Genomic DNA, 26,579 nt, shown 5'->3' with positions numbered 1-26,579 from the left:
TTTTTTAGTTTTTTTAGGCTTACATCTCTTTATTGCAGAGTGTAAGGATATCCTGGTATGGGCTTATTGCATTTTCAAAGAAATTGAAAAAAAAAATTGATATATAAGACATAGATAGAATAGTTGTAATATTTATTGAGTCAGGGTCTTTTTGTGTATATATATATATATCTGTCTTCAAATTTCACAATATTGATGCAGATACACGTCCTATGCTTTTTTTTCATTTCTTGCCTTATGATTAAAGCGAAAAGACAATGGTTATGTACGTTTCTCTATTTGTTGTACCTTTACTTTAGGCCGTACAATTCTGCTGTCCACCCACCATATGGATGAAGCAGACCTTTTGGGAGATCGCATTGCTATCATCTCACATGGGAAACTCAAATGCTGTGGCTCACCACTGTTCCTGAAAAGCACCTATGGAGATGGATACAAACTGACACTGGTCAAAAAGCAAATTGAAGGTCAAGGTGTGTACTCATAAGCATATGTGTGCAGTTTATGTCAGTAATGTAAATTAGAAATTACTCCTTTTTCCATGTTCCTTGTATTACAGTACTATTAAATCACTGACGAATCAACTAAATCCTTTCCCCCAGGTTTCATTAATATTACAGGCTTTTGACTATATCATTTCCATGTTTTTGCCTAAGTGTTGAATTAAATATTCTGACAAACAGTTTTCATGTGCACATCTTGTTTTTGTTTCAAATTAAAGTTCCAACCATACATTTCAGTGTAAACATTCAATATTATATGAATCAGTTAGCTCAGGACTACACTTTGACCTTGTTTGCCTGATCCTAAATTTAATTTCTATATATTGATCACCAAAAACCATGAAAATGCTTCACGCATTGATTCAGTTCAATTCAGTTTTATTTATATAGCACCAATTGACAACAAAAGTAATCTCAAATAACTTTAAAATACAGTTCGGTTCTTTCCAGTTAATTGTAATTTAAATCAAATTGATTCAAATCTAAATTAGTCCAAATCATATAATGCCAAATCAGAGAAAGTTGCCTTCAGCAGAACCAGACTCAGGACAGAGATTTTCCTTGACAGGTTGTAGGTTAAGAGGTCAACAAAAACAGGTCAACAAGCACCAGTTATTCAATCAATACCAGTTACTGACAAAAAATTCAAATGTATACATGGAGAGTAAAGAGAACAGAGTGAGGAAAGTTGCTAGATGCATCATGAGAGCTCAACCAGCACTCTAAGCCTGCATAACTAAGTGATCTTTCAGAGTCACGTGAGCCATCCTGTACTATTAGTGTTCTCAAAAAGAAAAGTTTTAAGTCTAATTTTTTAAGGAAGTGAGGGTGTCTGCCTCCCAAACCCACAGTGACAGCTGGTACCACAAGACAGGGACCTGATAACTGAAGGCTTTACCTCACATTCTCATTTTAGAAACTCTGGGAACCACAAGTAAACCTGCAGTGCTCTGTTGTGAAAATACTGAATTTCTAAGATCTTTAAGATACAATAGTGCTCGGTTCTTAAGAGCTTTATATGAGAGAGAACACAATTAAAATCTCTTCTCGATTTAGAAGGGGTCCAATGAAAAGAAGCTAAAATTGGAGAATTTCCTAATGATTCACATCAGAACTCTTGTTGCAGCAGTTTGGATAAGCTAGGTGCTTTTCAGAGTATTATGGGACAGCGTATTAATAAAGAATTGCAGTAGTCCAATTCTTTGAGTGATAAATGCATGGACCAGTTTTTCAGTGTCATTCTCAGACAGGATGTTCCTAATTTGGACATTATTGTGAAGGTGAAAGAGGGCTGTCATATAAACTTGTTTTACATGCAAATCAAAAGACTCAAAAACCAGGACCAATCCTGGTCAAAATTAACTTAAGGGTTCTTCCTGTGGTTCTCAGGTTCAAAGACAACTCCTTCAGTTTTTAGGCTTAGGCAGACAATTTAGTCATCCAGTCCTTTATGTCTTTAAGACCTGCTTGCAGTCTAATCAATGGATTATCTCAATTATGAATAAGTGTAGCTGAATACCATCTGTCCAGCGATGGAAATTTATGTCATGTTGCCAAATAATATTACCTATGCATCACCTGGATGCATGAATAAAGTTGTTTCCTGTAATCCCAATAACATGTTCAAGCATCTGTAATAGAATGTTATGCTTTTGTGCTATGACATGTTCTGAATCCTGAATAAAAGTCTTCAAATTGTTTTTGTGCAAAAGTCCTGGATCAAGAGTAGTAACTGTGACGTTATTTTTCATGTTCTATACGCTATTACGTTCTATAACATCTTTAATGTCAAAGATGTTTATATTAACTGATTGAAGAATAAAAACACTATTTACAGTATTTTAGTATTTAGTAGTATTAGTAGTAACATTTAGTATTTATTTGAACTCAGTAGACTGCAGCCTGCCATGTGACATGCATAGAAATAAAAATATATAGAAAATAAATATTCAATATATATATAAAATTCAAGTGCAAAATTAAGAAACACGTGTAAACTTGGGTAAAACGAAACAAAAGAAAATCTGGCCATTAAAGTAGTGCAAATCTCTGTAACTGTAATCTAGGCCTACTGCACAACAAACAGAACACTATCCTTAAATATCCCACAAATTAACAATATTAAATATTGAAAATAATTCAAGTACAAAAGCAGCAGCAGCAACAAGTGCCATGTCAGCATGTGTCGATGCTTCATAAGATTCGAGTTGCTTGAGGCAGATGGGGATAAAGTCTTTTTTCCTGGGCATAGCGTGCAAGTTACAGAAACATCTCCAGGCAGCTGATGTGTGGCCAAAATCTGACACTTTGCGCTTCATTCAACCAAACTGTAGTAACACGCCACTTCACATTCTCAGTAACGGCAATGGCGTTGCAACGATGGGAAAAGTAATTAATTAGATTATTCGTTACTGAAAAAATGCTGTTAGTAAAGCCTTTAAATTCTAATGCCGTTATTACCAACAAATGTTGCTTTCGTCAAAGAAAATTATGATTAAATATCATCGTTAACGAGCCTTTATCACATGGAGAAAACGAGACGAGACGCAACATAAATGTTGGTCATGTGACGATAGCTATAATTACATACATAATGCAATATTGTTGATGAATAATAACAAGACTAAATGTGGTTTACAAAATTAAAAATCTGCTAAAATGTCTCTTCATTTTCGTTGACTAAAACAAGATGAGACCAAATGTTATAACGTTATTTCATTATATATATATATGTCTATGGGTTGACAGACAACCAACTGACACAGAGAAAGGGAGCGATGGCTGGCCAGTCGGGGTTCCTCATTACTTCTAACATGTTTGGTTGGTAAAATAAATACGTTGTAAATTCAAATCAGATCTTCTTCCGTGTCTGGAATGGGTGTATTCTTGAGTCTATAAGGTAACAATAATATAATAAAAAAGACAACCTTGATTGAATTGTGAAATGGGTTTGACTAAAAGAAAATGTTGATTTCATCTATACTACTAGGTAGTTATATTATATTGACTGGGTTAAATAGAGTTGCATTACTAAAAAGAGACTAAAATACCATTTTCATTGACTAAAACAAGACTAAAATGACATCAGTTTTCCTTGACTAAAACTAGACGAAAATAGTCACGGATAATTCTGACTAAAATAAGACTGAAATGCTCAGACTTTTAGTCAACTGAAACTTGACTAGACTAAAAGAGTTGAACGTGACTCAAACTAATAAAAACAAAAATGACAGCTAGACACAAAGACTAGACTAAGACTAAAATTAAAGCAAGCCGCCAAAAACAATACTATTACCAACACTGGTCACTGGTGTATTTTGGGCTGCACATATAATTTGTAATATGTCAATGTACTAGTCTTTTGTTTGCTGCTTAAACAAATTGTTGTGTTACTGTGTGAGGTGTTCTCCCTTGTTTTCTAAAACTGATTTTGAACCTACAGCTAGAAGCCTGTATTTAATGTCTTGTCTGTTATCTTTTTTTTTTCTTTTCCTCTCTCATTGTTCTTTGTCTAACTTTAACTATTCTCTCTTGTTTCTCCACACTTCGTGTGGATGTACGTTTTTTTCCATCCTTCAGGCCAGGGCTACCAACTGCAGCCTGCTTCTTTTCTGTCTCCATCCTCAACCGTGATGCCTTGCTCAGAAGCTCGTGTCACCCAGTTTATTTGCCAATTTGTGGCATCCTGCCTACTGGTGTCTGACTCCAACACTGAGCTGTCTTATATCCTACCCTCTGAGGCTGTCAAGAAGGGTTGCTTTGAGAGGTTGTTGCAGGTAAAAACAGACAAACATACACACAGAAACTATTGTGACAGTCTAATTGTCGTTGGAAAACGGTTTGTGTTTAGCAAAGTGAGAGAAAGCAGCAGCCGACCACAAGAGGATCAATATATGCCACAACACTAAGAGGGGCGTACCACTGGCCCCTTTTCAATCTTAATGCTTCTGACAATTATCACCATTACACCACAGACTGAACAGTGTTGGGCCAAAACAATCCACTTTAAAAACCATGTCACCTTTTTAAAGTGGCAATGTAAAATGGATATATCAAATCAGGGGAATTCATAAAACATTCCTGCCATCTAAGTCCAGAACTTTCCACAATGCTCCCTTCCACAGACAACTTCACTTGCATCAGTATCTAAAATAAATACCTTAGTAGGATCTGGGTATACCAACACTGTCGCCATAATTAGACCAGCTTTGAGTTTATCAAAATCTTATTGACATTTCTCAGTTCACTGAGTCCATTGAAGACTCCTCTTTTTTGTTAATTGATATAAGGAGTGGCAGTTTCAGAAAATTATTTAGACAAAATGCCTATTATAAGATGCTATCCCAATAAAACTCAGATTTTCTGTCTGATTAGTTGGAATCAGTCACCCCCTTACTGCCTCAACTTTGGCAGGATTAGCATCACCCCTTCAGCAGAGTTGACATGTCTTAGACTATGGCGTAACCACGCATTCTTTGGGGGGGTCGTGTCCCCCCCAATATTGAGAAAATACCAACCTGTCCCCCCCAATATACAGAAGAAAATGTGTAAAATGCATGTTCTCCTTTTATGAACCCTGTCAAGGGATCGGTCTCTTGTTATGTCTTATTTATTTTCAACTTATTTCCGTGTGTTACCTGGGACGTAACGGCTGCGCCGCGGTCGCCGTTGTTGACACACTCTAGTCAATGAGAGTGACCCACCGGGCGCGCCGCCGTCTCAGCAGCGGCTCTCGTTATCTTTACGTTGGACTTCTACTTTTGACGGAGCCGCTGCTCAACCGCGCCCAGCTCAACAGAGCAGATTGTACCAGAACAGGAAATCCAACACAGAATCAACAAAATAAACTTCCGCCCCCTTTCAAAATAAAAAACTTAAAACAAAAATAACAGACTATTAGACTTTTCATCGTTAATGCACATTTTGAGACATTGACACAATAGAAATGAACCTGGACTTAAAAGTCCTCAGCACATTTTTTGTTAAAGGAAAAGTCTGGAATTTGTTACATCATTCCTTATTAAAATATTTACATAAACATGCTTTGGGTATTTGGTCGTTTTCCATTGGAAGCTGTCCTATTTGCTACAGTACTACTGGAAGAGCATAATTGTAATTGGTAGGTGTGTTTAAGGTCAGTAAACAGTAAGCAACTAACCAAAACAAAGTGGGGGGGCAGTCACTGTCTCGGAGAAATTACACTATTCCTTTAGATGTGAACTTACATGGTCAATGTAGTCCTCTAAACTATGTTCTAAATGTCCAATTTTTCATATATAGATAAAGAATGGTAGATAATGCACTTAACAATTTTGTTTTTCTTGCAGTTGCTCATGTGCGATCACACTGAAAGCGATTATATATACTCATATATAATAATCTATCTATTCATCGGTTCCCTCTTTCACCATGGATCGCACTCTGGGCAGCCTTCTTTATGTTGTATCTGCATATTTGCAATGGAAACGCAGGGCCCGTTGCCATCAGTACATCTGGGTCCGTAACGTCTTGAGAAATCTGCCTCTCCATGGAGAATTTCACCAGCTTTGATGTTGGTTGTGTGGTGTCTTTTTGTGATGTCTTTTGTGATGTCTTTTTGTGTGGTTCCAGCGCTATTGGTGCGATCAAGCATCTTTTTTTTTTTATTGTCTCTGTAGACAAACTGGACTGGGTAGTGTAGTCAAGGCCGTAACTACCATTGAGGACACAGAGGTTGTGTCCTTGGTATTTATTTTTTGCTTAAATTGTGGTGATTTTTGTCACAATTTATGCTTTGATTCATGTCTTGTCTCGTCATTTCCTGTTTTATTTTGAAATATTAACTTCCCTCTCGTTTCAGGTACCTTGCCCTTCCTCCTGTGTCTGATTGTCTTCCCTGATTCCAAAGTGTTTCCACCTGTTCCCCTTGGCTCCTCTTGTGCTTAAATAGTCTGCGTCTCCCTTGTCTGGTGCCAGTGTGTTGCCTCCTGTCACGAGCTTCGCTACTAGCGTCTTTGTTCCACAGTTTCCAAAGCCATAGATTCCTTGAGCCTGCAGTCGAGCGATCCTCCTGCAGAGCATATCCTTTGTTCTGTAAAATTATTCCATAGCTTTAGTTTAAACAATGGTGAGTTTCATAGCCTGTTTTCTTCCTCCCTTTTGGAGTGATTTTGATTTGTAACCTTTTCATAGTCACCTCCGTTAGAGGAGCGTTGCGTTTATTGTTAAAGTTCAATAGTTCCTCCACTAGTGGATTGATTTTATGTTTTGTTCTTAGACATCTTTGCGCCGCTGTTGAAGGTGAGCCTATAGTTAATGTTTATAGTTTAATGTTAATGTAAAGTTTCATAGTGCCTCTGTTTTTAAGAGAGTGTCCTTAGTTTAAGTCCGCCCCAGTAGGAGAGCGTGGAAGTTTATTTGTAATCTTTAATAGCCCTTTGTTTTCCTCCCAGAGTGGATATGTTTTGATTTGGTTATTTTTCATGGCAGCACTCCCCTTCACCATAGTTATTGAGGAGAGTGCTTCAGGAGTTTCACAGCCTCTTTATTTGCTGTGTGTGGAGCCTATTGTTTCTTAATAAACATTCTTGACTTTGAAATCGATCCTGCATCTGTGTCCTGAGGCGTGACAATTTTATATTGTCAGAGTAGCGCAGTTTAATAAAACAGTGGCTCAGTTTGGGGATTCGTATTGCGCGTCATCAACAACATGCACGGTCGCTATGGTAACTACCACACACAAGTCATACTTTGATGTTACCGCTACCATTAGTGAGTCAGTCAGTCTCACCAGTCACTGGAAGAGGAGCACATCAAGTTAAACATGTAGGTGGAGAGCAGTTTAAGTGGTAGATGACTGTGAGAAAAAAAAGCATTTTAATGTGGAGATATTTTTATTTTTATTGCAGCCCAGCGTACTGCTCAGATAGCAAGGAAACATGAATCAAAGGTTAATTTTGGTTAACTCCGTCAGTACCGGCCGTCAATCAATTTCCACCGGTTGAGTCAACATTTATTTTGCGATTGAAATGTCAGAGACATCTTCGATTGAAAATTAAACGTTTATTCAGTGTTGATTTCTCAGTGTTGGATGCTGAACCTGTTCTATATTTATGCCGGAGCACAACGCAACAATGGAGCACAACGCAACAATACAGCACAGAGCAGATCGCGCGGGACAGGAAGTCGTGCGCAGAAACAAAATAAAACACCCGGTTAATTTTGAAAATAATAATAATAAAAAATAACTTTCTGTGGTAACTTGCCCTTACTTCATGAGTCACCATAATGGTCCTTCAAAAAGCCTCAGAATGCCTCATTTTTACCTCAAAATTCAAAAGCTCCGCCCCGACCTTTAGATTTTTTTTAAGATTCCTGATACATCTGACAACATGATGTTGAAATGGAATATTGTTTTCATTTCTATTAGTTTAGTATTTGACTGTGTTTATATTCTTCACTAAAGAGAAAACAGGATAGGGAGGAAAAGGCTGAGCCAAACCAAGTTCATCTTTGGGCCAAACAGCAAAAAGAGGAGCAGTGATAGAGGGAGAGCAGATACGATAAAAGGAAGAGACTATGCCAGAACTCTGTATGTTTTAAAAGTCCGATGTATAATGCATGATAATTGAAGTATTGTGTAAGATTATAATATGAAATGTGTTCAAAAGCTGGTTTTCCTTAACAAGAGTGAACAGATGAGGCACTATCATCAACATGATAGTATAATAGGGCTTGGGTATCTATTTTAAATACTGAAGGAAATATGAAGCATTTGTATATATTATCCCTCTGTCCCAGGACAGTTCATTCCTTTTTTATTCCTCATCCATGACTTGATGAAATTCATTCTCCAGCTTTACAATGCAACTAATTTGCAAATCATTTAGGATGAGGCTGATGTTCTCTGATAACAAACAAAACAGATAAACCTAAAAGTCATTATGATGTTGATTTTGCTCCTTAAGACTGAAAATGGCCAGATTTAAATAACGGAATTAAAATAATTTCCAGGAGAGCATGCCCCTGAACCTGATTAGAAGTTCTGACTCATGACCTCAGTATTTTTTGGGCCCTGCGTACGACCCTGAGTGTAGTGGTAAGATTGCCACCTTTCATTGGGTGACATGGGTTCAAATCCCCTGCATGAAAGGTACTGCCTCCAGTAGGGGTCCTCAGGCAAGACCCCCTTACCCTATACACCGACCAGTGTAAGTCGCTTTGGATAAAAGCGTCTGTCAAATGCATAAACATGAACAAACAGGCTTGTATCATACAGCTCTGGGAAACTGGAGACTGTAATGATTAATTTATCCTCTGTTGTTTTCTCTCTTTCTGCCTTTTTCCGCCTTCGGAATCCAGATAGGCCTACAAGTGGCTGTCGCCCTTGTCACACTGCTGCTCATTTCCATAAAGTTTCCTCTCTCAACTTTCGACACAATGCCAGTCGCTCCAGTCGGTCATCATTGCCAGCGTACATTGAAAATTAATGGCAACTGGCTGTCGCTTAAGACGCTTTTGATGGTAATGGTAAATGGACTTTTCTAGTCTAACTGACCACTCAAAGCGCTTCTAACACTACATGCCACATTCACACACTCACACACTCATACAGCACGTCTTAGGATACACATAACTACGTGCTTTCTAATCATTCATACCCTGATGGATACATCAGGAGGCAACGTGGGGTTCAGTGTCTTGCCCAAGGACGCTTCGACATGTAGCATTCTTCGACATGTAACCACACCGGCTCTCTTTACCCAGCATCTTCCTCACTAATGGTGAACAAGATGGACGAGATACGACTATGACTCACCCACAGTAAGAGACTTTTGGATTGTAATGTCAGGATTTTTACCGAAACATGGCTACACAGCGGCGTACCAGATAGTGCTATCAAGCTAGCCTGACACCAAGCTCATCGAGCGGATAGATCAGCTGATGACTCCGGCAAGACCAGAGGCGGAGGTTTGTGTATCTATGTCAACAAAGTTTGGTGCATGAACTCGGTTACTCTTGGAAGTCATTGCTCAGCCAACCTAGAGTTTCTCATGGTTAACTGTAGACCTTTCTATCTGCCACGAGAATTCACATCCACCATCATTACAGTTGCCTATGTTCCACCAAATGCTAATGCCAAGCTCGCAATGAATGAACTTCATTCGGCCATTAGTAAACGACAGACTGATCATCCAGAGGCTGCCTTTATTGTTGCAGGTGACTTTAGTCACTCAAACTTAAAGACTGTGCTCCCCAAATTCCACCAGCACATTTCCAGCCACACCAGTGTAAACAAAACTTTGGACCATGTCTACACAAACATGGCTGCTGCTTTCCCCGCGACCCCCTCTCCCACTTTGGACAGTCAGATCACATCTCTTTGTTCCTCACACCAAAATACTCACCCCCCATCAACTCTGTCAGGTCAACAGTGAGGACATCAAGGTGTGGCCAGCAGGGACAGAATATGTACAGTATGTTTGCTTCCAAGGCCACCTGTGGCTCACACATGGACATTAACATCTATGCCTCCTCTGTTATGGATTACATTGCCACCATCATCGGTGACGACACGACAAAGAAGCAGATAACCACATACCCCAACCAGAAGCCATGGATGAACAAGGAGGTGCGGCTCCAGCTGAAGGCTCTGAAACACTACCTTCAGAACAGGAGACAACCCGATGTGCCTCAACGACTACCGCCCGGTAGCATTCACACCCATCATCATGAAGTGCTTCAAGGGACTGGTCCTGGCACACCACTTTGCCGACGGAAGCAATAGGAGCATAGATTATGCCGTTTCCACTGCACTGCACTCTGTGCTCACACACCTGGACAATAGTGACACATATGCACAGTTACTGTTTGCTGCCTTCAGCTCAGCATTCAACACTGTCATCCCCTCCAAGTTAAACACCAAACTTAGAGACCTGGGCATCAGCACCTCCCTCTGCAACTGGATCATGGACTTTCTGACCAACAGACTACAGCATGCGAGGTCAGTCCCCATCAGTGTGCCACAACACTGTGTGCTGAGTCCTTTCCTCTACTCCCTCTTCACCCACAACTGCAGAACTGTACATGGATCCAACTCCACCATCAAGTTTGCAGACAACACCACAGTGATTTGCCTCATCAGCAACAACGAGACAGCCTACAGGGAAGAAGTTCAGCACCTGGCCACATGGTGCTCGGATAATAACCTGCTCCCAGTGTTTTCTTTTCCGTGGAAACCGGGTCCAAATGGCTCTTTGAGTGTTAAAGGTTGCCGACCCCTGCTATGTACGGTCTCACCTGTACATAGATTTTCATCTGCAAATACTGCCCATATGCTATAAAAACAACCTGTACATATCTCTATATACCACACTAGTTATGCTGCATGCACTCACTGCACTTCTGGTTAGATGTTAAACTGCATTTCGTTGCTCTGTATCTGTACATTTGTAATGACAATAAAGTTGAATCTAATCTAATTTGCCCCAAATTAGCACTTGTCTGTTCAGAATAAGAATTAGTTTTATTGTCATTTGTGTCGGTGTTGGCAGTGTGATGGACAGGTGTACTGACAGACTCAAAAAAGATGGCGCTGGTGTCCGCCTGCTGCTCCTACAGTGGCTTGTGTTTTTGGTGTTCATAACCCTTGGCATTACACAGATCAGGTCTCTGTTGGCGTATGATTGCCAGTTTCTTTTAGATCTTCAAATTAATTTCAGTCAGTCTGCTGTGGAGGCGGTGGTGGAGAGGCTGCAGCATAAAACACACTTGCCACCACAGACAGATAAATCATCTGCAGCATTTTACTGCAAATGTCAAGAGAAAAATGACTCAAGAATGTTTTTTTTTCAACAACAAAAATAAAGAAAACATCTGAATGAACTTCTTGAATTTCTCTTGAACTCTTCTCAGTATTTCAACTGAGAAAGGAAATCATAACATGTCACTCACTCATGTCACTTTAGATACAAAAGTAGAATGTTTGTCAATGCTAATTAAAGTTATTCATTTAGTCATGAACACATAGTAACTAAAATTAACATTTCTAAAAAATAAAATCAAAGAATATGAGAGCTTTAGTATTGAGATGAAAATACTCACCGACCATTCCATCACTTAATCAGGAATGCCTGCACACATCTGGCAAAACTATGAGCAAAAGCCTGGATGAGCATTTTCCGAGTAAATTCCCAGCAGCTCCCCTCTCTTTCCTTTTTCTGCATAGCCTGTGGTTAAAAAAAGATTTATTAATTAATAAACAGTACTTTTTTGAGGCCCCATTTAATATTTTCTATTTATTGGGTGTCTTTAGTCTCATTACTCATAATTGCAGTTTTGAATGGTTACCAGTGTTTCCATATTTCTATTATTTTGCTATTGCATGAATTATTACTGCCAATTAGGGATGCCCATGGAAATGGACTTATAGAGTTTTAGCTGTATTTTCTCAATTACCTACATCAACTTAATTTTTTGATGATAAACAGTTCTTTACTGCAATCTCTTAGAGATAACAACAAAAACAGCTATCATATTAACTTTTTGCTTACCAGGAATACAGTTTTTATATGTGTTATTGTACTCTCTGCAGGTTTCCAGGGAATATGCTCTGAAGAATTCTGCTCTGTATGTGTTTTAAACGTGCTGTGGTGAAACCCCTGCTTAAGAGACCCAGTCTTGATCCTGGTGTGCTAGCCAATTTTAGACCCATCTCCAAGCTGCCTTTTATTTTTTAGAAATTTGTTTAAACTCAATTAGAATTTCTGGATGAGCATTATGACCTGGAGGTCTTCCAGTCCGGCTTTAAAACACTGCATACCACAGAGTCATCTTTATTAAGAGTTTTTAATGACATCCTCCTGGTGAATGACTCTGGAGACTATGTGACTCTTGTCCTCCTTGACTTAACAGCGGCTTTTGAGTCACGCTCTGCTGTCATATGGGGTTCCACAGGGTTCAATTTTAGGGCCCCCGCTTTTCTCATTGTACCTGCTGCCCCTGGGTTCCATCCTGAGAAAGCATGCTATCTCTTCTCATTGTTACGCTGATGACAGCAAGATCTACGTGCTACTAAGTATGAAGGATGCTTTCTCTCTGAAACCACTTCTGTTATGTCTTAAAGACATCAAAGTCTGGATGTCCTTGAACTTTTTAAAATTCAATGAAAATAAAACAGAAATAATGGTGTTCAGAAGCACATTACTCCTATTTTAGCCTCCCTCCATTGGCTGCCTGTGCATTTTAGAGTCCATTTTAAGATTTTTTTATTTGTTTTTAAATCTTTAAATGGGCTCGCCCCGCTTTACCTCTCTGAGCTGCTCTATCCTTATACTCCTGCCCGGTGCCTCAGGTCAGCTGATCAGCTGCTCCTGGAGGTACCTAGGGCTAAACAGAAGCTGAGAGGAGATAGAGCCTTTTCTGCTGCCGGTCTTAAACTATGGAATGACCTCCCATTGCACATTAGACAAGCCTCTTCACTGTCCATTTTTAAAACTCGTCTAAAAACTCATTTTTACTCCCTGGCTTTTAACCCAGCATGAGACTCTGTTTCTGTTTTTGCTTTGTTTTTATTGTTTTAATATTGTTATCATTTATCATTGTTTTTATATTGTTCTTATGTTTTAAGTCTTATACTTCGTGTTGTTATTATTGTACAGCACTTTTCAGCCACGGCTGTTTTTAAAGGGCTTTATAAATAAAGTTGAGTTGAGTTGATTCATTGCACAAATGCCGTACAACGAAATTTAAAAAGTGCTTTCAGTGAAAGCTCACACATATAATCAATCCACACAAAAGATACAAAATTAAATGGAAAAATAAAATGCAATAGACAATAAAAATGTTATAAGTTGCACATTAAGGCAGAAGGAGAGAGGTGAGCATGGGGGTCAGAGGTAGTTACTTTTTAATCCAGTAATGGTTTGATGGAAAAAAATGTTTTTCAATCTGGAGGTGAGTGATTTAATGGCTCTGTAACGGGTGGGTCCCATCTTTCCAGATGTTGTTGGATGCAGACAGCATGTCTTGAAAATCTCCAGAGGAAGCAGGGGCAGTTCAGTGATTTATTTTTTTTTGGAATGCATTGATGACCATCTGAATGTTCTTCCTGTCCACAGCCATGCAGTACCAAGCTGTCAGGCTGTATGTCAGCAGTGGTTAAAAGCGCCAAACACTGAATCGTTTCAGGGAGCACCAACCCGCAGCATCTATGCGCACTGCCATCTTACCTAACAATTGAAGGGGTACCTTTCATGAATGCATCTCAATGGGTGCTGCATCTCCTATGTCAATCCCAAGTGTAATCATCTGTGTCCTCTAAAATGGTTTTGATGCAATAATTGTCTTACTGCACTTAGTTTTTCTGGAGAAAAACCTTTCCCCTCCAACCCAAACTGTTCCAATAATGCATCCACTGTCCAGGGCTGTGAAGCATCCCCACCATTACAGTCATCTTCATGCCAGCCTGTCTCATCCTCATACCAGTTCATACCAGTTTTCAGTGTTAAGGGATAATTGGTTACATTAAAAATCCAACTTGGTAGCATACACTGACCAACCCTACAAACAACCCTGGCCACGAGAAGGTCACATTGTCTAGAAAGAGAGTTAGATTTGCTCCAACATTCCCTCAACACAATCACCCCATCCACACTAAACTTGCAGCAACGAGGGCAAGAGAATCAAATTGGCTCACAGTTTGCCAGCACCCCAAAACATGCATGCCACTACCATTAACAACCGCAGCATTGCCAGCATATTAGAGCTGTATAGTCCTGGTCGACCGGTCAACTTATTTGTCGATACATTTAGAGTCGACCAAAATTCTGATTGGTCGATTTTTTTTTGCCGTGTTAATTTCATACAGTCTATGGTTAATTTCATCAGGTGTTTTCAGAGCACCCCTGTTTCACAGGTAGCAGTCTGTCTGAGAACACCCCCCTTGTTTTCCCCTTTTGTAGATTAGGCCAACCCACTAGAGTGGCAGAATTTTACCAAATGGCGGGAAAAAAGTTGAATTAAAAATTAGCAAACAACAGTTTGCATATCATGGCTCAACTACAAACATGGCTAATCATCTAAAAAGGACAATATTTCAATATTATAGGCTTTTAATATCATATGAAACATATTTCAATATTTTAGTCTAATAATCGTTTATTCGTGTTATAACTGCAGGCGCACCCGCCCGCAACAACGGCAGCATCCCTTTATTTTTCAGTAATGCTTTCAGCTTTATTTAGTTTGCACTTGTTTAATTAAGATCATTTTCCCTGAATTGCCTTTTGTGTTTAATTACCTTCTTGTGTATTTTCGGTAATCATGGGCTATTATATTGCGTCAGAGTCGTTTTCCGTCAGACTCGAGTTTGCACCTCCTAAAGCAACTCCACATACCTTGGCATTGAGTAATGAACGGCTATTTTCCAACCCTTTAATGGGTTCGGGTTCTGCAGCCAAAATATTTGCCTCCTCTTGTGAAGCATGTTAAGCACTTCGCTAACTAACACACACATCACCATTTCCCAAGTGTACAACAAAATCATCTTTTGCTAATAAGTACTGTGTATCTAAATCTACTGAGGAATATGCTTTAATAACCAATTGCTGCAGAACAATGCCAAACTCCCTGACAGCCTCACTGTGCAGTCTCCTTTCCAGAGAAAAAACTTGTCTGATTTCAATCATCATGTTACATTGGAATGACCTCCCATTGCACCATCGGTGCGAAACAGACATGCAAAAATAGAGGAATTCATAAAACTGTCCTGCCATATAAGATCAGAAATTTCCATATCACTTCCCTTTGCAGACAATTAAAACCTGCAGACCTATAAAAATATACAATTTGTCCTAGATGTCCAGATCTATCTCACAATATTATCAGGAAGTTATCAGAAATATCTCTGATTCATTCGCCATTCTTTTCTGATGTGTGTGCTTCTAGGCTTTAGAGCAGAGTTTGAACAGCCTGGCCCTTACCAGCTTCGGGGTGATGGACACCACCTTGGAGGAAGTGTTCCTCAAAGTATCTGAGGAAGATCAGTCTATAGAGAACAGTGATGCTGGTGAGGCCATGCTCCTTACTCATATCTCCACATAACTCAACACCTTTGCAAAGATTTTTGATTGCTTTCACAAGCTCAGCAGTAACTAAACTGTCACTGTTTGACTCCGGGATGTAATGATAATCATCTCCCCATCTCTCTTTGTCTGTCCCTGGGTAGACATGAAGGGTTCGCCTGAGGGCAGCTCAGTAGGGAAATCATCAGTGGGTTCTGAAGCCCAGGTGGAGCCACAGGCTGAGACAGGACCCAGAGAGGAGAATGAGAAGCCAGAGGTGGAGCTGAGCAATCTGGTATTATCTTCCAAACTGAGCCAAAGCCAGTCCTCCCTGAAATCCTCATCATCCGTTGGCTCAGTGAGGGGGGATGAAGGAGGACTTTATGCAGACTTCTACGGAGATTACTATCCACTTTTTGAGAACTACCAAGAATCTGACTCCGCTAACCTCCGAGGTAGGACAATAGCATGGCTCGTTTGTATTGATGCATCACTGTCTGAGTCCCTGACTACCCCATTTTATTAGCTTAATTCAATTTAACAGAAGAAGGCTACATTATTGCTAACAAGATGCTAATATTTTTGGTCATCTAGACAAACGTAAACTGAAAAAAATTAAAAAGAAAAAGAGAAGTCAGCAACGAAAAACACCAGTAGCAGGTCTAATACAACAATCAGTGCGTCTACATGATGAGATTAACTGGATTATAGCTATAGTTATGCTCCTTATGTGAGGGTAATTAGCCTTGGATATATGGCGGTGAATGAATCGAATCACTGGCACAAAGCATGTCATACCCAGGTACGATAGGTGGCGCTGTCCCCATTTCAACTATCGCTAATAGAGCCACTTCCGGTTGACTTCTTCACCACCAACAACAACAAACTCAGGCATTCAGAAAGATGGCGAACGCAGAGCGAGATGAAGCTGCGTCCCTCTACATCTGTGATGAGCTGGTTATGGCACAGACGATGCACAACGGCGCATTCTCCATCGCGTTGTTTCTTTCTTTCTGACGGCGGTGACAACAACAGTAATATCGAAAAAATTTCGAGCATGCGCAGAACGCTCGATCCGATCCACGGTCGTCTACATGCACGTTCAGTGGGCATTTGGATTGAGTTATATCGGGGTCTTAATTCGATGGCGAGAAATCCGATTTTTTTGTCAGATTAAGGTGTCTACATGAGCTGAATAACTGATAATAATCCAATCCGATGGCACTCATGTAACTGCACTGAATGTTGTATATATTTTATTTTTATTTTTATCAGTACTCTTTAATAAAGGTGATCGTTATTAATTAAAATTTAAGTTATTATTATTTAATTATTATTTACTTAAATTTTATTTAATTGCATTTATTAAACCAATTCAGATTAAAAGATTACCAAAATAAATGCATTCAGATCCGCAATGAGTTTTGGCAAATCCGTAGAAATAGTTTGACAGACAGACACGTGTCTACGTTTTATTATCATGTCACTTTCTCTTGTTCATGTCCTCTCCCTTTCATCACCAGTCTATGAAGAAAATGCTTCATCTCCACAACTTGAAATCCTGGAGGGGCAAGGCAGCTTCAGGTTGGAGGGTTGGTGGCTGAAATTAAGTCAGTTTCATGGCCTCATTATCAAGAGGTTCCACTGTGCCAAGAGGAATACCAAAGGCCTTTTCTCTCAGATCCTTCTGCCTGCCTTCTTTGTGTGTGTTGCTATGACCGTGGCCTTATCTGTACCTGAGATTGGTGAGTGTTTGTCTAAGGTTTCTCTCTTGTTTGTCAGAACGATAGTTATTTTTCAACAGCAGGAGAGTGTGTCTTGTGCTATTGCAGAGGTGTTCAGTCCTGGTGGTAATACTGCTTAAAACAGTTACGTTTTAATGTTGATGTAATCTTTTATTTATTTATTTTTTTTTAGAATGGAGTGATACTAGTGGCAGCATTTCACAGTACCTCTAGCTTTTTGCCTCCCTTCTTATTTTTTTGTGCTTTTCTTGGTGCACTTTTTTCTGTTTATTCTATATATATAAATCTCTCTCTCTCTCTATATATATATATATATATATATATATATATATATATATATATATATATATACAGTATATATGTAGATATCTTTATGCATACATATGTGGGGCACCATTTTAAAAAATGGTGGATTTAAACCAGTTAACAGTATAGCCTGAGATTTGGGGGAAAAAAGAAGTTTAACAGGTAGATGGTCTCAGATAGAGAAGGTGAATGGTGTGGTCAGTAATGTAAATTGTTGTTTGCATACAAGCTGATTTTATATTGGGTATTTTTGGTTTGACAGTAAAATTGAAATTCTGACATGTAACTGCTGTATCTTTGATGGGCTGCATGAGGTGTGATGGTTAGCACTGTCACCTCACAGCAAGAGCGTTCCTGGATTGAATCCGGGCTGGGGTCTTTCTGTGTGGAGTTTTCCCCGTGTATGCGTGGGTTCTCTCCGGGTACTCCGGCTTCCTCCCAATGCACAAAAACATGCATGTCAGGTTAATTAGTGAGTTAATTGCCCCGAGGTGTGAGTGTCAGCATACATGGTTGGGTGTCTTGTTTGTCTCTGTGTGGCCCTGTGATGGACTGGCGACCTCATCACCCGATGACAGCTGAGATAGGCTCCAGTCCCCCAGTAACCCTAAATTGGATTAAGCAGATATAGAAAAGGATGGGTGGTTTGTGTGTGGTCAATGATGGGTTAAACTGAATAGCCTGAATAGCCAGTTTGTTCTGAATGAATGATAACTAGAATAGTATTCTCAATTCATGATACTAACACCTTGCTGATGATTTTTGTGTCTGTGATAATGAGAGATAGGGGGCAATAACTTGATGAAGAGGTGGGATATATGCCCTGTTATATTAAAGAGATCACAGCTGTATTTATCTGAATGGAATTGAGATTTCAGTTAAATTTAATCAGTTACTCTGATAAAGACTGGAGTTAACATATTCCAAACATGTTTTTAGAACTCAGCATGGGCAGCCATTTGGCCCTGGTTATGTATTGTTAGGCATTAGTTGGAACACCATCTGAAATATTGGTTTTGTAAGCGGCTTGTCAAGTTAATTTGCCTGGTTTTCGAGAAGATATGGAAAATCAGTATTACATAAGAATGATCAATATTTTCTTAGTTTGGTTTATTTGTTAATGAATTAGCCTAGAAGTCTTGGAATGTCTAATTTATTTCTTTTGGTGTGTGTATGATCTCCCCTGCTAAGTTTACAATCGCCAATTTTTTTCCCCTCCGTTCTCTTGATTTGATTGGCCAGATTTAAAACTCTCTTGTCTGAGTGAAAGGAATTTAATCTTTTTTATATACGGTTTCATTCATTTCTAATTTGCATTGCTGTAGATCATTCTGGATTTGAGATGAGGGGTTATTTGCGTTGTTTTCTAGTTCTTTAATAATTCTTTTCAAAAATATTTCCTGTTGGTTTCCTTTTTACTGCTTTCCCTGTTTCTCAAAGAAGTGATGATGATACTCTCAGTACATAATATAATTTAAAAAAGGAAGCCCACTCACTCACCCCGCTAAATTTTTAAAGTTGGAGTCACTGAACACTGATGTACTAAATCTGTTGGTGATTTTGAGAGACCTAATAATGTACAGGTGAAAGTGAAATGCGTATGATCACCAATTGTGTTGGAATATATCTGATACTTCAGAGTCAGTCATAGAAATTGGAATGAGTGTCTTATGCGTTGGGTGTTTTAACCGGCAGCAATCATCAAGATCTGTCATGAACTGTTTAACTTTTTCTGAGGATTGACAAAAGCGTGTCATGTTGAAGCTGTAAATGTGTCCTCTGAAATCTCAACCTGCAATCAGGGGGGAATCGGGTAGATTGCCAGTAAAAAGGGTTTGCAAAAAGAGGAATTGTTCAGTCCACATATGCCAGCAATAGCTATTAGTCTGCTGTATTTTGTGTTTTTCATGGAAAATTGTCTCTTTGAATTTGTGTTTCTATGAATCAATGTAATGTTTTTGTGTTTTGTTAAAATTGCTGAGTTAAGTTGAAAAATATGGTTAAATCATATTGTATTTAATTTATGGTAATATAGATTTGGATAAGTGCGTTTCTCATAAAAGAGTGTTGTTGTATTTGTATTTGTATTCATGTTGTTAAATAATTTAGATAAAAGTGACTGAATGAGTAGTTAAGTTAAAATATGGGTGGGTTAATCACTCATTTCAAAGTTCATTACATTACATTACATGAAAATCACTCACCAAAATAGGTGACCTACGTGAATAGTGTAGATCCGATCAAAAAAAGAATGTTTTTGGGGGGGCGTCACAGTCTCCTGGGCCACATTCTGCAGGTTACAAACTGATGATAAACTATGCAGCTGAAAACACTAACTGCAATTGCAGTTAGAATAACTTATAAGCTAATTGCTGTATTAGCTCTGTGGCTGAAGCAACGGCTCTGCTCCCGCTCACAGCTCACTCGCTCTCCCTCCCAGCTCGTAGAGCCCCTCCCTTACCCGAGAAACTCGGCAACTTGCTGCTCCACACGATTCAGGACTCATGATTCATACCCGACTCGCAGTTCACAGGCAGCTCACGGCTCATTTCGCGCTGAATGTTGATTTGTTGGCTGTTTGGGTTATTTGCGTTTATTTAGAGAGAAAGAAAGAAAAGTAAATGTGTGGTTTGGAACTTGTTTGTACATTCCGTGGTGCACACTTTGAGTGACTGATTCAAATGACTCGGAAACATGATTCACTTTTGTGAGTGACTCATACAAACTCGAGTTAGTAAAAGAAATTGAGTATCCCATCACTAGCTCTTTCATGCACGAATTATGAAAGTGTTTTTATTTATCTTTAGGCATAAAAAGAACAAATTATTATATATATTTTTACACCAATTATTTAAGGGGTTACTGAAATGTCACATGTAATGGACATTGTGCATCTGAGGAACAGAATGTCATGTCATGGGTTTTGTTTTTTGTCATGTCTTGTCTTGGTTTATTTTTCCCTTGCCACATAAGGTTCATTCAAGTCTTTTTTTTCACAGCTGCACTTCATCCCCAATCACCTCCCCACAGTATTTTAGTTTCCAGGTTCCCTCAGTTCCTTGCAAAATCCTTACATTACCACCTCACTTCATGCCAAGAGTTGCACATTCTTCAGGATGTTCTTCAGAAGATGATATTCCGGTTTTCAAAAAAAGACGATGGAGGCAATTAATCAAGCTTGTAGTGTGTCCCCCTTTTTTTACTGAAAAGGTTCTAATATTCCATTTTTACTGGACTGTAATATAACTTTGGTCCATAAGTTCTGACAATGGTTTGACTTAAGAACCATCCTGACTACATGCTCAGTCATTATCAAACATTTTTACTGTATCATTTTTGGAGAAATTAAGCCGAGTCTTTTTTGGTTTGTTTTGCACCGGAAAAGCTCTCATACTCCATATTTACTGTTCTATAACATCACTTTGGTCCATAAGTTCAGACTATGGTAGGTACAGTTGACTTCAGGACCACCCTGACAACTTCCTCAGACATAATCAAACATTTTTACTGTATCATTTTGGAGAAATTAAGCCTAGAAGTTGTCTTTTTTGGTTTACTTGCACCGGAAAAGCTCTCACACTCCATATTTACTGTACTATAGCATTACTTTGGTCCATAAGTTCAGACAAAGGTTGGTACAGTTGACTTCAGGGCCATCCTCACTACATGCTCAGTCATTATCAAACATTTTTACTGTGTAATTTCTGAGATATTAAGCCTCAAAATTAACTAATTAATCAATTCAATTTTAACTTGATTGTTCCTTTTTTATTTTTTGCATATAAATTAATAAAAGGGAGTTGGTAACGAGCCAATGTCTTAGCGCATGTGCAAATGAGATTTTCCCTGCAAATAATACGTTTGCTTGGCAATTGCACATCCCCCTTGGTTGCAAGAATGGCTGCAAGAAAAGTGCGCCTTTCAAATATTTTCAAATGCTACCTGGCTAAAGGACACTGGATTTTGAAATTCCTTTTTCAACTTTTTCATCTTTTTCAACTATTCTAAATATTCTAAGACAACTACTTAATTTCTCCAAAATGGTATAGTAAAAGGTTTGATAATGAGTGATGGAGAAGATCGCTGATTAGCAGTAACCATAGTAACAACATGGATGCATCAGTTGAATGTAATAACATTTATGGATGGTGTTTGTTGCTAGTCTGTAATTTTATAGTTTTAGTTTTATTTCAGCCACCTTTGTGTTCTTTCAGTCAATCAGCCTAACATTAGAAACGGACTTGTGCAATTAGCAAACATGTAGACCATGATGATAATCTTGACAGCCATGACAGCCTTACTAAGCCGGGGTGATCAGATGTCCCCAATTTTGGTGACCTGTGCCCGGTTAAAGCTGTCCCCAATTTTGATATTGAATGTGGGAGAAAAAAAAGTTTTATGTTGCTATCAGAAAGCATGCCTAGTGTGTGCGTAAGTGCTGTTAAGATAGGCCTTTACACCACAGCTGTCAAACTGATCCGTGAAAGGGCCGGAGTGGCTGCAGGTTTCATTCAATCAACTGAACTGTCTGCACTGAAGGTCTTAACCAGTTCAGTTGATTGAGTGAAATAAGTCTGTGCTGCTAGGGTTGCCAACCGTCCCTTGAAAAACAGAAATATCCCGTATTTAGAAACAAAAACACCGTGCTAAATATGGGACGATTCCGTTTTTCAATGGACGGTTGGTAATCCTAGCTGCTGCATGGTTTGAACAAAAACCTGCTAACGTTAGGCTGATTGTATATATGTCTATGGCTATCACATCCAACTGACGCGTCCATGTCTTTCTTCATCGTTCTTAAGCCGAGCCATAGATACATCAGTGAACAACACTGCCATCTACTGGATGGTGCTTTGTGAATCACGAGCTATTTGTTTGTGGATCTGTGTGAATTTGCAGAAAGAATGTCTCAAACATACGAACGTGTGATTGGTGATCCACAAATGCTGAGTGACAATTCACAAACAGAATTTTCAGTTTCACACATGCCTTTTTATTTTACAAATGGAAAATTATATATTTACAAATACACATATATTTGTAAAAACCAACACACAAGTTACAAATAGGAAATCTGTATTTGTGGATAGCAAAATACGTGTGCAACTCAAGGCACATTTGTAGATCACCCTCTGTGCATTTGCAGTTATTTTTTAAACAAATTTCTATATAAATGCGACTTATAGTCCAGTGCGACTTTTTTACCTCTTCATGATGCATTTTTTGACTGATGTGATTTATACTCCGGAAAAAATGGTACTATTGTAACAGTAAATACATTTGCCTTTCAATCTGAAATCCAACTATGTATGTAGGACTAACTACAGGGCTAGGGTAGGCCTGTAGTTTATTTATCTGAACTTGTGAAACACTCCTTTTCTACACTTGGCATAAATGTGTTTTTTGAGATCAGATTTTTCAAGTGAACAGATATCTGTATAATATAACTTCTGAACCAAGTGTGAAAAGCCACCGTCCTACCAATTAAGCTATAAGTTAATTTAATAAGTTGTATTTCCAGAATGAGCGTGTTGGGAGAGAAAGATGCTGTGGTGGTCAAACAACTGGATGCAGGTATCAAGTGCAGCTGGTCTTGGTTCAAATTAGAAGGCAAAGTCACAGTGAAAAGACAAGGGCCGCGTTTCCCAGATTCGTTAGGAAGCTCTTAAACGCTAAGAGCTTCTTAGAAGCTTAAGAGCGCTGTGAAAGAAGGACGTGTTCCCCAGAGTCTTTTTTAGCTTAAGAAGATCTTTCACTAAGAAGGAAATGTAAGATCGTCCTGACATACTCTTAACAGCCTTCTTAGCGACCAAACCCTCACTGCAGCCGCGTCAGGTAAAGTTATATCTGAGACCCAAAGGAATACTAAAACCATGCGTAATGATGAATGTGCGCTCATAGCTACAGAACACTGACGCAAGAAATATAGCATTAGAAGAAAAATAACAATATAGAAATAAAGAATTGCCTATGTGTTCCTGTAGCTACATAAATAAAATTAATCATACTATCACTCATTACATTTTCACACACATTTGGCATCTGCATATGAGTTTACAGTGGCTAAACAAAACAACAACCCTGTGGTATTTAACAGATATCAGGGAAACTGACAGGTGTAATTGAACTCGGCTGGAACCTCATCAAGAGAGGCTCCACCTGCTAGTCTATATAAAGGCGTTGCTGAAGTCCACGCGTTTGAGACACCATGGCTGCAATACAGCATATCAGCTAACCAACAGCGTTGCCATGCGCAAAGCCAGATGGTTTACATAAATGCCTTTGTGCACTTCTCCCCACTTAATGTGCTGTCGGACTAGGCTGTCCAGTCCAAGTACCGGCTTCCCTGTGTGGAGATCCAACGCCTTGTCACGCTAGTGTCACCATACATTCGGAGGGTCATTTTGTCCTCTGCCTGGAGGTGCAGCTCCTGGCCGCGCTGCGTTTTTACGCAGTGGGGAGCTTCCTGGAAGTAGTGAGGGACAGCACCGGCCTCAGCAAGGCATCGGTTTCACGGAGTGTGGCAGCAGTGACACCGATCCTCCCAAGACATGCCCGTACACACATCAGTATGCCCACCACATGGGACGAGATGCACCGTGGAATCATGCCATGGCTGGGATCCCCCGGGTGATTGGTGATGCCAATCCACAATCCCTTCCAAATGGCTCCTCCTCCTCCTCACTCTGTGTTTTCTGAGAGCCCCTCGTACTCCAGCAGATCGATGCCCCCACTAATTCCTTCAGAGGCCGTCTTTCCAATTATGGAAAGGACTTTTTCCTCGACGGGAGTGAGGGTTGCAGCACCAGGTGCGCCACCACCCATGCCCACGCTCTCTCGCCTCACCTTTGCACTTGTTTTTTTGGTTTGGCTTTGGAACTCCTGCCATTTCTTTCTTACAGCACCCCAGTCTCGCAGGCCAGAGGACTAGAGGGGCACATCTTTTGGGCTATGGCCTGCCAAATTCAGTTCTTTAATGCAATGTCTTTTTTGCTCTTTGTTCCCCCAAATAACACATCACTGTCAGACCTGGTCCACTAATACGGCCATCTCCTCTGCGCTAAATGAGGGTGACATCTTGTTCCGTTTGCTGGCTGCTTTTTCCATTCTTACATGTGTGTGCCTAGCCACGGGTGTGTATATATATATATATATATATATATATATATGCATTAATGGGCTTGATTACTACTTGGATACACCTGTTAGCTATGATCACACACACACACACAATACAGCGTAGCCTAATTGCACCTGTGTGTGGGGACCATAGGGCGTTGCGTGTGATTTACGCGCTGATATGTGGGTGATCGATTTGCCTGGCATCGATTGATTTAGTTTCAGCACCACGGCGGTGGACAGCTCCCACTAAGAACTTGAAGCTTATTTGGCGGGATCTTAAGAAGGCAGTTAAGAACGCCTCTGGGAAATACCCCTATCTTAGCGCTCCTTCTTAACCGAACCCTTCTTAAGTCCGCAGCCAAGAATTGTCATTTCAACTGTGTTCAGGAAGATCAGTAAGCAGGGGTTTGCACAGTGCATTCACTGTCAGAAAGACCTTAACTATGCTAACAGAGCAGCCATGCACTGCAGGCACACTGTCAAACAGAAGTGCACAAGATGAAGGTGCAGGTCAACACACAGTGTAGCCAGTATTATACATTCATACTGTACTGTAACTCTGCTTGATTTTTCTCTCATAGTGCACCGGATTGATACTTTTAAATATAAAATGTCCAGAATTGCATGCCCCAGACCCCCCTAGAGTGGTTATATCCTTCTCACCTTTTGCACCCCGAACCGTTTTCATGCCTGATATTAGTGTCGTTGTATTTGGCCTGGATGTTTATTGCTTGTGTGTGTCACGATCCGTGAAAGCACTGGACGCAGATGCAGGGTAGTATCAATAATCAGATTTTATCTATATAATGATAGTCACTTGATGAGCAAAATAATAGGTTATAAATTCCTAACCCACTCTCCTCGATACCTATGGAGAGGAGAGTGAGACTATAAAATCAAAAGAAAATTCTCTCCACGCTAGGAGGACAAAACAAAAGGTTATAGAAATCTTACAAATAAACTTATCACTCTCCGAACCGTTGGAGGCTCTATAGAAATTTAACAAATCAATAAACAGAAAGAGACTCCTTCTAATGGAGTTGCTATGAACGTTATAGTTAATAATCAAAGACACTCCTCTACTGGAGATACTACTGAAAAAAGACAAATGTAAACAAAACTTCACTTGAGCTAAATCCATGACTATGGCAAAAAACTTACAACAGAAAATCACTCTCAAGGAGGAAATCATCAATAAACAAGATCTTTGGTACTTAGGCTTTGGTTACTGTGGAGGCTAGAGGAAGAACGCTCGAGAGACAAATTCAACACACTGGCAACGAGACAAGGGAAGACGCAGACTAAATACACATGAGGAACCAAGGGGAACAGGTGGAAACACTTGGGAATCAGGGAAGACAATGAAACACATGACACGGGAGGAAGGGCAAGTTATCTGAAACGAGAGGAGTTGTTAATTTCAAAATAAAACAGGAAGTGACAAGACAAGGTACAAAAAACCTAAGAGCTTCTGTGAGACCTGACAGTGTGCTACCATGGCAGACTTATCGCTACATCGCTATATTACTGAGCAAGGCCTGACATGCACAAAGAATCTCTGTTCACAACAAGCCACCAACGAGGTACATTTTGCATTTGTTATGTGTTTTGTTTATGTTTACACAGCACAACACTTGTCATTTTATTTACTTCATGTGGTGTGCTGTGCTCTGACATATATGCATTACTGTTCTAACAATTCTCATGTCATAAACAATGAGAGATAAAATAAATGGCAGTTAAAGAGGACCCTCTCCGTGTCAGTTGTGGAGAGAGCTACACTAGTTATGTGATCAAATAAGTGCTGATTTTAAATTGACCCTCAGAGTGAGTGTGAGCATGCATGGTTGCCTTGCCTGTCT

General features: G+C 39.6%; 1 protein-coding gene across 1 annotated transcript in view; it reads left to right on the top strand.

Annotated features, from left to right (window-relative positions):
- Window positions 1-26,579, top strand: part of abca2 (ATP-binding cassette, sub-family A (ABC1), member 2) — a 357,455-nt gene that overhangs the window by 233,635 nt on the left and 97,241 nt on the right. Inside the window, exons 22-26 of the mRNA XM_072388588.1 lie at window positions 300-473; window positions 4,083-4,279; window positions 15,429-15,549; window positions 15,709-15,999; window positions 17,068-17,289. Coding sequence (XP_072244689.1) covers window positions 300-473; window positions 4,083-4,279; window positions 15,429-15,549; window positions 15,709-15,999; window positions 17,068-17,289 — 1,005 coding nt within the window. The remainder of the gene's footprint in view (window positions 1-299; window positions 474-4,082; window positions 4,280-15,428; window positions 15,550-15,708; window positions 16,000-17,067; window positions 17,290-26,579) is intronic.

Source organism: Leuresthes tenuis, unplaced genomic scaffold, assembly GCF_036924035.1.
Source record: "Leuresthes tenuis unplaced genomic scaffold, fLeuTen1.0.hap1 SCAF_6, whole genome shotgun sequence".
In the NCBI taxonomy this organism is placed as follows: Eukaryota; Metazoa; Chordata; class Actinopteri; order Atheriniformes; family Atherinopsidae; genus Leuresthes; species Leuresthes tenuis.
The sequence above is the reverse complement of the archived record's forward strand: the minus strand, read 5'-3'. Positions and strand labels throughout refer to the sequence as shown.